Below are 12,207 nucleotides of genomic sequence, written 5' to 3'. Positions count from 1 at the left end.
ACCCCCTTACAAAACAGTCGCGGCCACCTGAGTGGCTCCACCCCTCAAGCCAACCATTAGACCCACGTCACCCTTCTGCCCTGCCTGGGGTCGTGTGCTTCTAATGGGGCGGCTGAGGACAGACTTTCCCCTTCCTGGGTTTAGCCAGCCCCAAACTGACAATAAGGACAAGGGCATTTTGCCTAATAATCAAACATTATATTTGATAGGGCGGCTGTAGAAAATCCCCTCCTGCTCAGTCCCAGGTGGGAGGAGCTATAGACTGGGTATGACACTGCACACCTGACTGTGATTACAATTAGAACCTAATTGCAGTGGGCCCTTTAAAATGCATCCACTTCATTGCAGCTAGAGAGGGCAATGTAGTGGGTTGGAGTGTTTGGTGCTCAGTTCCAGTTATACTTTATGTTTGTTTCCTGAGTTTCTTTCCGATGCATTATTTGAGTAAGTACAGACTTATCATTGTTATGGTTTATCACTTGTTAAGTTACCTTGCCTAAGTTTATTGTTGTGTACTTTGTTTGATTGGTTTTCCTTGTTTGTTTCTGTTATAGTTTAAAATCATCAACACCATCACCAACTGACTTATCACCTCCATGCTCCATCAATGCCATATTGCCCGTACTGTTATGCTAAATAAACCATTAAGTATTTTATATATCCATCTGGTCCACTGTTCATACTTTCAAGGGTATCCTGATGCCTGAGTATTATTACCCCACAAAACAGATTTAGTCATTTTTACACTGTGTTTCCACTGCAATTCATTATTTTGCAATGCATATTGCTGGGTATGTTGCTGGCCGATTAATGTAATCGGGACAGTACTTAATACTTGCATGAGAGGTAATAAACGTATAAGCATTTGAAACTTGGCATTTGGGGATGATAAAATATGTGTATTGAATCAACAGAAACAAAGTATATCCATCTGCAGGCTGACAGACCAGCTAATTTAACATTCATCTAGTAGAGAGTAATTAAACTCTCTGTCTGTCTGACTGTCTGTCTGTCTGTCTGTCTGTCTGTTTCTCTCTTTCACTCTCTCTCTCTCACTCCCCATTTTCACAATGTTTGCCTCTTTCTAATTTGGCCAATTTGGTATTGAAAAGGTCTTATGTATGTATGTTGGTTTGTTTACTCTTGAGCGAGAAAACATGTTGCACATTAAAGTAGTAGTCACCAAAAAATGACTTATTTTCTATCAGTTACATGCCCCATGAAGCTATTCATGGAGATATTTTGGTTTAATCACTTTCCTAAGCCAGTAATTTGATGACTGGGTCATCAGTCAATAGGGGACTCTTTGAGTAGAGACTCTGCCAGTCATCAAATTATTGGTTTAGGAATGTGACAAAAAATATATATATATCCTTGAATCCAAGGCTTCATGGGGTGTGATAGAAAATAAGATATTTGTTGGGTGAACTATCGCTAATCATCTGGGGAGTCCTCAAAATCATTTGGAGATCCCCTGGGGGGGGCAACCCCAGTTTGGGAACCACTATCAGCACAATGGTTGTCATAGTTGTTCACTTTAAAGCGATCTGGGGCTGCCTGGGCACTATCTGGGGACGTGACTGTATCTTGTTGTGTCTCCTCTGCCCCCCGCCGCACGGGGCGTGGGTCTGGCTCACTGGGCGCAGAGCGCAGCGCACCGGAGGCAGGCTGAGAGTCTCTCCAGTCCCAGCGTCCCAGCACCGTCTGATCTGATCACTGAACATGGGTCTCGAAAAGGAGAGGTTTGACACGAGCGTCATTATGGACGAGGACGAGTTCAACAGGTCGATAGAACCGATCCTATCCAAGAAAGGAAAGGTGTCCTACACCACGTCTCCTCCGGACCGGGACCCGAACGATATCAACCCGCACTTGAAGGTAAAGAACTGCATGAATGTCTGCATCGTGCGCCGCAATTAGGCAAGTTTTGGCAACACTGGATGTTTAAAAGTGAAACTATGCTATAGAAACTTTCCTTCCGTAACTACTAGAGTTAATGCCTAATATGGTTGTTTAATTACAAAGTACAAACAACAAATTGCTGCCGGGGTAACAATCCTTACCGTGTCGTACAACACTGTTTCCTAAACAGTGGGTCGGGACCCATCTTTGGGTCGCGGACAAATTTGTATGGGTCACGAGTAAATAAATATCCCTTTGTTTATTTTTTTGTTAATTCTATACATTTAGTTTTTTATTATTATTATTATTTCAAAACATTTTCATAAAAAGCAAAAAGAGATTTTTTTTCATGAATTAGAAACAAATTCAATGTTTTTAAAAATAATTTCATATATATATTTTTTTAAATCAAATAAAATCAAAGAAATTCCATAAATGTTTAAATAAGTAGTGAAAATAGCCAATAGATCTGCTATTTTCACTTGTTTGGGTCCCGCGCAAACATCCAATTTCTCTTTTGGGTCTTGTCTTGAGCTAAAATAAGCTAAAATGTTTGGGAACCACAGTTGTACTGTAGCTTTATACCTGGAAGCTGCAGCCTGCGCGCTTTCTTTCGCGTTCCACCGATCCATCATCTCCAGAGCTAACTATCAGCCCTGCACAATACATCAACCAAGTTGCCAACTTTTTAACAAAGGTCTCTGGTCTCTGTCTCTGTGCTATTCTGCCCAACAGGTTGGTTTTGACGATGTCATCGCAGAGCCCAGCTCAGCACACAGTTTCGACAGAGTGTGGATAGGAAGCCATGCCGTCTTTGAGCTGGTTAAATACGTCTTCTACCGCCTGCTGACCACCGTCCTGGCCGTCCCTATGGCCTTCATCCTTGGACTGGTGTTCGGGGTGCTCAGCTGTATTCACATTTGGTACGAGACGTTTTGAACTGGCAGTTGAGGCTTTTATCTGAATACACATTAGAGGCTAATGCCTTGATTGGTTCTCAACCTTTTCAGGCCATGGCCCTCCAAAATGATCATATTAGAACCCCCCCCCTCACCCTGATAAGCACTTGGAATGTAGGAGTTGAGGCATTCAATTTTCGGTTCCACAGAACAATATTGTGAAAATAGCAGATCTACAGGCTCACAATGCCTCGCAAAGTGAGCTTGTAGATCGGCTATTTTCAAAATATTTGCCTCTTTCTTATTTTTTTTTATTTTTTTTGACAATTTGGCCAATGTTTGACCAGTTTTGATAGTATAGTTTGTTGATTACTTTTGATTATTTTTTCTTTTATTTGACTTTGAGGTGTTAAAAAGGTCTTAAAAGTCCTTAAATTGTTACTCCACTGTCATCTGGGGACCCGCCCCCCACACACAAATCATGCGGGTACCCCCTGGGAGTCCCGACCCACAGGTTGAGAACCACTTGGCTACTGTATACATATAGCCTATACACACACTATCACTTTGTTTCAGTGTTTGAACAGAGACGGCAAATTTTCCATTCCTGCAATTATATTTGTTCTGGCCTTTTCGACCCCCTGACATAAGTTATTTATATAGTTCCCCTCACTTGCACACTCAAAATACACCCCTGTTGCTTCATGTGTATTTTCATTATTATCTCATAACTTGTCTGCTTTTGCATAGCCTACATCCCCAACTTGAACCAGGTAGACCTACTTTCCAGGTTTTCAGGCAGAAACCATGTCAATTTAACACTCACTGAAACAACATCAAAACTGTGCCCAAAAGTGCACAGCACTGCAGCACATTATGGAAAGTTGGGAAAAATGCGTAGTTCCACTGGTAGTGGAAAAAGCCCATATTCTCAGCCAGATAGCTGGCAATCTAGTTGGACTAGCAGCAACTCAAGCCTATTTTGAGACGAGAGTGGGACATTCTTGAGATACGAAGAGTGAGCAACTTAGGCATTTCGTAATTACTTAAATGTGACCTTTATCCCTGACACTGTTAAGCAAGGTTTTGGACTCAGGGCTGATTACTTTAAAGTTAACTAACCGGGTTCATCAATAGAGTAATTGTGTTTGGCAGATAAAGCAGCCACTCATCTGATCAATATACTACCGTATGTGGAATGTTAGGGATAGAAATTCACGTACCTTTCACAATAGCTGCCTTTCAAAGGGCCTGCATGTGCTTGTTCTTATTTCGTGTGATAACATTGTGCATGTGTTGTGGCAAAGTTCAATGGTGACCTCTCCTAAAACTTCTGAGTTATGATGAAAATGTTCAACTCTTCCTGGGAAAAATCCCTTTTAATTAAAGTGCCACATACCAAGTGATAACGGCCCCAATGTTTTGAAAACGTTTTGACCCTCATCCCTCCTTCAGAATTTTGCTCCCATGTTTAGTCTATAGTGGGCTCACACTAATGTTAACGTTACTCTTTATTTTACAGTGAGCTCTATCCCATTACTTTTCTTCTTGTTGGCATGCCACACACTGCCATGGTCAAAACTCTTGCAACATTCCTATCCAGACGCTAAGGTCAATGTCATTGGTGACTGAAGTTGTGAAGCCCTTTGATTGGTTCGCAAATGGCATTGTTTTGATAACACAGAGAAGGGAGTAAACTCAGGCAGAGCCCCTGGCTTTAGAATAAGAATTTTAGGGTATAAACAGAGCTGGATTTCTCTTACAGAATATCTTTCTATAGCCAATACAAATCAAGCGTTCTTCAAGATCTTTCTAAAAGAAAGGTAACTGGCACTTTTAAGATACCACTGCTGCAGCATTTAAAATGGATCCTTTTCCAGTGATGGATTAGATGAGACAATGCATATACCACGTTACCCGTGTTACTAAGTAACCTTTGACCCTTTCTCTCCAGGATTGTAATGCCGGTGATCCAGAGCTGCATGATGGCCTTACCGTCGGTCCAGGTCGTATGGAGAAGTCTGATGGACACGTTTATAGCTCCCTGCTACCACAGCGCTGGCAAAATACTGTCCTCTGTTCATATTGAGACCACACACAACTGACACTGCCACCTCTGTCCAGGGAAAAATATAGGAAAGATCAGGATGTCAAAATGAGAGGGTTGAGTGGGTGGGGGTGATGAAAGTATAGTGCTTTCAAAAATGCTACATTTGAATATAGCTGGTAGATTCCGGTATAAAGAGGCTAACCTGTTAAAACTGAGATGCACGAAGATTAAAGTGGGCATAGACTTAATATGATATGTGTACGTTTCCAACAACATGGGACATGTAGCTTTAGAAATATGACCATGATTAAGAGTTATAGTACTTAAAAGTTACTTAAACGTTATTTTACCTTACGTGACCAAAAGATATTCTCGTCGTCATTCCATTATTTTGTGCCTGAAAGGAGGCGGATTCAACACCGGAGTACAACAGGGTTTTGTTTTTTACTGTTAAGGCTGTTTGAGATGTAACATTTATTTTTGCAGTCCCTGCTTTTTATTATGTGTTGTGTATATATTGCAAGGCATTCAGCCAGAGGTTGAATGTAATGAAAAGATGTAATATGTTGCTATTGTCAAACATATAATATATACTGTATATAATATCAGGTGCAAAGATGCAGCTTATTGCACACCTTAGCCAGCTTATTTAATCATCGACTCTCTTTTGACACTGCTCTGTTGATCTAGCATTGAAAATACTGTTAGTTTTGTATAATGAGAACCTAGATGAAGAGAGCTGAATACATTTAAGGACATGAATGATCATGGTCATGTCGTCTTAATACTGGCTAATTTAATTTATGACCTGCGCTACCAAATACGTTGCATTTCACTTGAGCCCAAATGGGGTTTGGAAGATTACATTAAAATAATGTAATAACTGCACAGAAATGTATGAGAATTTTATTTTGCTAGAAGGTAATGGCTAAACAAGTGTCTTGGCAGCATTCCCATATTGTTTATTTTAGATGTATTTCCCCCTAAAAGACAGACAAGTAGATGCATGAGATTTAAGACAGGTGTGCTTCGTTATCGTCAAAAAGAGGACATAAGACGGGACATAAAGCAAAGATTAGCAACACACAGTCTCAGGTTGCCTTTTTTTATTTTGGATCATCAGGCAAAATGTGTTTAGACAAAAAGCCATCATCAGAGCATGCATATTCCCCCCCAAAAATGAAAAAGTAAACTGAGGCCATATCTTGCTGATCTTCCCTTTATTCATGTTATTGCTGTGTCGTTATTCCATTTGATTTGAGAACTAATGGATAGACTCATACGATTTAGCATTATAGATTCAGTACCGTGGGCTCCCATGGGGAGGATAAAGCATGTAATGAATGAAATGTATCTCAATATGTGACAAGAAATGTAATGTGGGAATAAATGGAGTATAATATGTGGAGTTCACTTGAGTAACAACAATGTGGTGAAAGACTTAACTCCTTCCAACCTGGAGGGCTTGATTGAGCTGTAGGTACATGCTAATAGTAATGGCTTTCTATCTAAACTAATATGCTGCATGCTTTATATTTTAACCACAATAGATAAACTGACAGACATGTCCTTGACAAGGCTTGATAGACCTCAGAGTCAAGTACCAACAATACAGTTATTGTGCTTTTTATGAGCTGAATCACTGCTAGCTAACTAATAAGCTATGAAACTAAAGCAGAGAGCATCGTAAAGGACAGACTCAGTCTCAATTGTAACAAGGCAGAGACACAATTTGCCCCACTTTGTTGAAACTTGACCAGGTACAAGCGTACCGACTTCTTCCCATTTATGTCCATTTGCTGTAGCTCTGCTAGAACAAGTAAACAGATTTGTTATCCAAACCAGAGAATGCCACAAATTTGGCTCCTGACACAACCAAAGTCACATTAGACTTGATGTTTTCCCACTGACAGCAGAGCCCAATGGTTCTGTCAGTCTGCTATTTGACAAGCTGCCAGCCAGTATGTCAGTGGTTGGTTATACAGTGGAATGCTTAATTTAAAGGCTGTCGTACGACGAAATGTACAGATTTTCACTGACTGGGAGGCAATTTGAGGTTGTGCAATAAAACACAGGTGTGCATGCTCAAGATTAGTATTTCACACCCTCAAGTCAGATCGGCAAAAGAAGCTGGAGGGTTTTGTTACAAAAATATTTATCCATCCTGGGAATCAAAATATAAGTTTATCATTCAAAATCTATAAAATCATGGAGAATCCAGTAGATTTTGTAAATTTTGTATACTCTTAATGAAAGTACCATCATTTGTTTGAATTGCATATTATTGACCTTTGTTTTTCTTCCAAGTTTTATATGACCCCACACCACACACACATGTATTTTTGAACAAAACTTTAAGCTAAAAATTCAATTGTTCTACCTGATCAGATAAAAGGTGGAGGTATTAATTTTCTGTATATATCTGTTTTGGTTCTGTCAGTGTGGGTGAGCACAGCAGGGCTGTGATCTGAAGTTATGTGCCAGAACTGACTCGTAAATCACTACATTTTAGCAGAGATTGTGGTATGGGAATATGGAACATGGCCTGGGGGTTTACTGATAAACCTACAGGCCTGCACAGCATTCTACCTGCCCCATTTACTTCTGCGATTCTCTTTAGTTTAGAATATTCTGTAGTGGTAGGCCAGTGATTTTAAACCTTTTTATTATCAAGGACCCCATGTACATTAGGCCATAGACCCCCATCTGATATGATTTTTAAAAAATATATCTGGGGCTCCAACCTTCATGGTAAAATCGTCAGTGTTTATTTTGAGAGTGTATAGATGGAATCTGTTCACGCTCAGAGTTACAGACCTGCAAGCGTCCATTTGGATCCCCTTAAGGATTCCTGGGGTCTGGACCTCACCTTGAAAACCAGACAAAAACTTCTTTTGTGGTAAATTTACAAAGGGCAAAATAATAGTTTTTCACATAAATCCACATTTCCATTTAGACCTTAAGCTGAGTTTTACTTGGTTGTGCACTTTGTTGAGCACAGAAAACAGTCAAATTACAAGCTTTACAATGAGTTGCGCTGTGACACATTGAGCTTGTAGATCAGATATTTTCAGTGTCACGACACCGGCGCACAACTAAAGTGTAAATCACCCTTTAGTGTCTTGCTGACACACACTTTGGCAGCACTTTTTAGGCTACTGCTATGAGGGGGTGTAAGGGATATTTCTTTGTTAAAATAAGTGTTGAATATAGCTCTATTTTCTGATAGCAATCATTGCTATAGAGGGTGTGTTCAGTAACAGGGGTCTCTGCAGCTCTTTAGTAAACTGAAAATACATTTTCAGGTCAGGATACTAATTGTATCCAATCAGGAGCGAGAACTCATACAGGATCCAAACAGTGAAAAGTGAAACTGGCAGTGATGAAACAAAACCAAAAGTGTGCACACAAATTTGGAACTGGAACACTATGAAATTGAAGCTGATAAATGGGTTATCTTTCCTGATTGGATTAAATTGGTGACACACCTGAAAATGCATTTTCTGTGAGCGCTGGAGAGACGGAGAGGCCTGCACGTTACTGTTCAAACACTCTATATATATAGCAATGATTACTATCAGAATAATTAGTTTTAACCAAAATCTATCAGCACTTTAAGGTATAGTTCTACTATAACTACTAATGCTACTGCTACACAGTAAAATACTGTTTTTTGTGAGTGTAAAATGTTTGATTTAACCTCAGTTTCTCATACCACCATCATATGTCATGGGCACACACTTCTTTATAGTTGCGTTGTTTTGATTTTGGATATTCAAATGTACTGTATGTTCCAGACAATAAACGGCACACCTCCCTGCATGCAAAATAAATGATAAATCAATTCCAGTTGTAAGAGCTACAACACATGTGTCTGGCTTACTACACAACACAATGCTTCTTTAATGGGATATACTTCACTTGATATAATTACAGATACCTCATAATCAAACATGTTCTAAGACTTGTTAGGTAAGTGGCAGTCTAAAGATATTTCATTTTGGACCACAACTCTTCACTTTCCATCAAGGTCAAAAAATGCATCTGTTACTGACTGCATACTGTGATCTCAAGCCAAAGAAGCAGAAATAACACTATTCAGAAGTCAGAACCACACCCTTCACTCACACACACAACACCTCTTTAGACCAAAACGACTCAACTTAATACCTCATTCTGGAACCTATCCTTGAATGAAATACAAGCAGCATGCAGCATTTTGATTGTCATTTGCATGATAAAAAAATAATAATCAGAATCATTGTTCAGCTTAGTTCCCAATCCACAGATAAGATTTTGTCATGAAACTATGATGACACCATGCATTGTGTTATTTCTATTCAACGCCCATCAGATAAATAAACTGCTGTCACATCGTCTGGTTGAAATCAAAACACACTCCTGACTGTAGGCTATATCAACTGGTGTCATCTCAAGGTGAGTCGCCCTGGGCGTCATCTGATATAAAAGAATGTACACAAACTAGAGTGACCTGCAGGCAACATGACCTTGGTAATGAAAACAACACTTATAAACAGGTAATAAAGAAGTAAGTAACCAAGGAAATGCCAGCTGCAATCAGGCCAATTAGGCAGAATTAATTATATGTTTTAAATCAGTCAGTTTCTCTGCCACTGAACAGGGTAACCGGAAGACTCACCCCAAAACACGCTCGCCCCCATTTTTTCGTGGACCAGCGATTCTTGTATTCTTGTATCCGTTTTACTGAGGATAAGGTTAGAAATAAGTTTAGGGTTCGCCATACTGAGGTTAAATTTAGGAATAAGGTTAGGTTATGGCACCGTTTTACTGAAGTTACGTTTAGGAATAAGGTATAGGTTTAGGCATAGTTTTACTGAGGTTAGTAGGACTAAGGTTAGGTTTTGGCAACCGTTTTACTGAGGTTACGGTTAGGAATAGGCCTACCAGGTGAATACTGGCGGATTTGCCCCAGGGCGACTGTGTTTTGGGGCGAGCGTTTTGGTATTCCTGAACAGTTGGTAATGTCACTGGTGTTGAATGACAAGTTAAAGGATGACTTCATCCATTTTCGAACTATACATTATAATTGGTCTTCACTAATGCTCATTATAATATGGTGGCATTGTTGTCTTCTCACTCTGTGTCTCAGAGGAGGGCCGTGGACAGTTCAGAAACCCACCTACCAGTGACATCATCAGTGGGGAATCCAAGCCAATAGAAACTGCAGGCTTTCTTCCTGGAAAGTTAGCATGCTAAAATGGAAGCCATTGTTCTTGCGTAAATAAAACACAACATTTTAAAAAAAATGTTTGAAAAGATTCATACAAAAACCTGCATAATGATGATGTCACTGTTAGGCAGCTTTCTGAACTGTCCACAGCCCTCCTCTGAGGCACAGACAAAGTAGATTTGTGTTTACCATTTTATCATGAGCATTAGTGAGGAACAATTATATGAAGATGGGTTAAAAATGGGTGAAGTCGTCCTTTAAGTCAGTTTCGGGCTCCAGTGATGCCCCATGTGCGCGCAGGTGACTATCAGATGGCTACAAGAAGACGCGCAACTGACATGTGAGAGGAGAGCGCACCCGCACCGAGTTTCTCACTCACAGCCCTGGCATTAGCATTCATTACATGCGTGTCACGTATAGAAAACTGGGCAGGAATTAACCCAGCAGTCAGTCAGAGAGGAGCCCCCTGGCTTCTCTTCAGTCCCCTCCGCCTCCCACTTGACTTCAGTTAACTTCCTAACTTCTTGCCTGTTAAACGCGCTCATCCTCTTTAACACTGTGAGGCGCGCGGCAGCATGACAGGCGGACTGAAGGACAACGAAACAGACGAGGTACGGTTCTGCTTTCTCATGTAAAAGTGGCGTCTCTTGACTCTTTCAGGTATGTTACAGCAGCGCGTCATGTTTGCAAGTTTTGCTGAGTATAGACAAGCGATTTTCCCGAGACGGTGCGAAGTCTTCCCTGTCGTAATTTGAATTCCAAACCACGACTGGACCTCGAATGCCATTTCAAAGACGGGATTTTTTAAACTTTGTTTTAAAGTCCCCAGCAGCGCTATTTGCCGATAGCCTACTTTATCTTCCTTGGCACCTATTCGTGAGCTACTCCCACACAGACCCATTAGCACTGGTGTGTTGGATTTCATTAGTTAAACCGCTTTTCCTCCCAAAAAATAACCATGGAGTATGTTTTTAGGCGTTTCTGAATAGTTGATTGGCGTGCGTAATGGTCTGTTCTGTTTGGGTAACTCACTGTACGCTTTTCTATTGTGTTATAGTAGCGGTAGCCTATCCGTGACCGCGCTTATAAATATGAGTGGTTCTAATTTTCAGAATAATAAAACAAAAAAGAAAAACATATTTGAACTGGAGACCCCCCACCCCGATAATAAGCACTTGGAATTGTAGGAGTTGAGGCATTACATTTTGTTTGACTCGGTTCCACAGATAAATATTGTGAAAATAGCAGATCTACAAGCTCACCACGCCTCCATTGTGAGGCATTGTGAGCTTGCAGATCTGCTATTTTCACAATTGTTGCCTCTTTCTTATATTATTTGACAATTTGGCCAGTATTTATTGAATAGTTTGTTGATTACTCTTTTTTTAAATGTATTAACAAGATCTTATTTAAAAGTTCTTAAATTGTCACTTCACTGTCATCTGGGGACCCCCTAAAATCATATGGGACCCACATGGGGGTCCCGACCCACAGGTTGAGAACCACTGATTTATATAATGAAAAGTACGACTGTTTGTATGATAGAATATATTATGCTTGCTGTGCAGACAGGTTCGCAGAAGCCATAATATTATGGGCTGTGGGATAATAGGCTCTTTACGCACTCATTGTGTGAACGCTTGGTGAATGGTGATGACCCCTTGCGGTGGGAATCGGATCTCGGCGATTGAGGGGTGTGGTGCTTCACTTTTATCCATTTAAAACCATCCCAGGCTCGGTCAGCCTGCGCTCTCTCTCTGTCTCTCTCTCTCACACACGCACACACACGCATACACACACACACTCACGCACATAGTAGGCTACACTGACTGCCCCCGTCTCTTCTCAACAAACTCCCCGATCTTCTCCAACTTCTTCTTTCTTCTGGATTTTCTTTTAACAGGAGTTTGTGCATTCGCCGTTCATTAGGAAACAAGGGAACATATACAAGCCCAATAACAAAGACATGGATAACGACAGTATGAACGAGAAGACGATGGAGGATGTTCACACGAAGGAGATCGACCTGGTCAACCGGGACCCCAAACGCGTAAACGACGACGTCGTAAAGGTGAGTTTCACGCATGGAGCTTCATCGCAGTGGATGTTTTTTTTTACTTAGTTTACCGAAGCTGTTATTGGGT

General features: G+C 40.6%; 2 protein-coding genes across 3 annotated transcripts in view; both read left to right on the top strand.

The window, feature by feature from the left end:
* The first annotated feature begins 1,636 nt into the window (after positions 1 to 1,636).
* cav2 (caveolin 2) lies at positions 1,637 to 6,253 on the top strand. Its single transcript, XM_084059844.1, has 3 exons — positions 1,637 to 1,878; positions 2,638 to 2,825; positions 4,756 to 6,253. Exons 1-3 carry the CDS (start codon positions 1,723 to 1,725, stop codon positions 4,904 to 4,906), a joined length of 495 nt encoding a protein of 164 aa, XP_083915970.1. The 5' UTR covers positions 1,637 to 1,722; the 3' UTR covers positions 4,907 to 6,253.
* A 4,138-nt stretch (positions 6,254 to 10,391) lies between these two features.
* Positions 10,392 to 12,207, top strand: part of cav1 (caveolin 1) — a 10,765-nt gene continuing 8,949 nt past the window's right edge. Inside the window, exons 1-2 of one of the 2 annotated variants that reach the window (XM_084060777.1) lie at positions 10,392 to 10,674; positions 11,967 to 12,134. In XM_084060777.1, the coding sequence (XP_083916903.1) occupies positions 10,639 to 10,674; positions 11,967 to 12,134 (204 nt within the window). In that variant the 5' untranslated portion in view covers positions 10,392 to 10,638. Of the gene's footprint in view, positions 10,724 to 11,966; positions 12,135 to 12,207 lie in introns of both variants that reach the window. The other variant, XM_084060778.1, reaches the window with a different exon arrangement.

This window comes from Gymnoscopelus microlampas (genome assembly GCF_963454915.1).
Source record: "Gymnoscopelus microlampas genome assembly, chromosome: 6".
NCBI classification, from domain to species: Eukaryota; Metazoa; Chordata; class Actinopteri; order Myctophiformes; family Myctophidae; genus Gymnoscopelus; species Gymnoscopelus microlampas.
The sequence above is the reverse complement of the archived record's forward strand: the minus strand, read 5'-3'. Positions and strand labels throughout refer to the sequence as shown.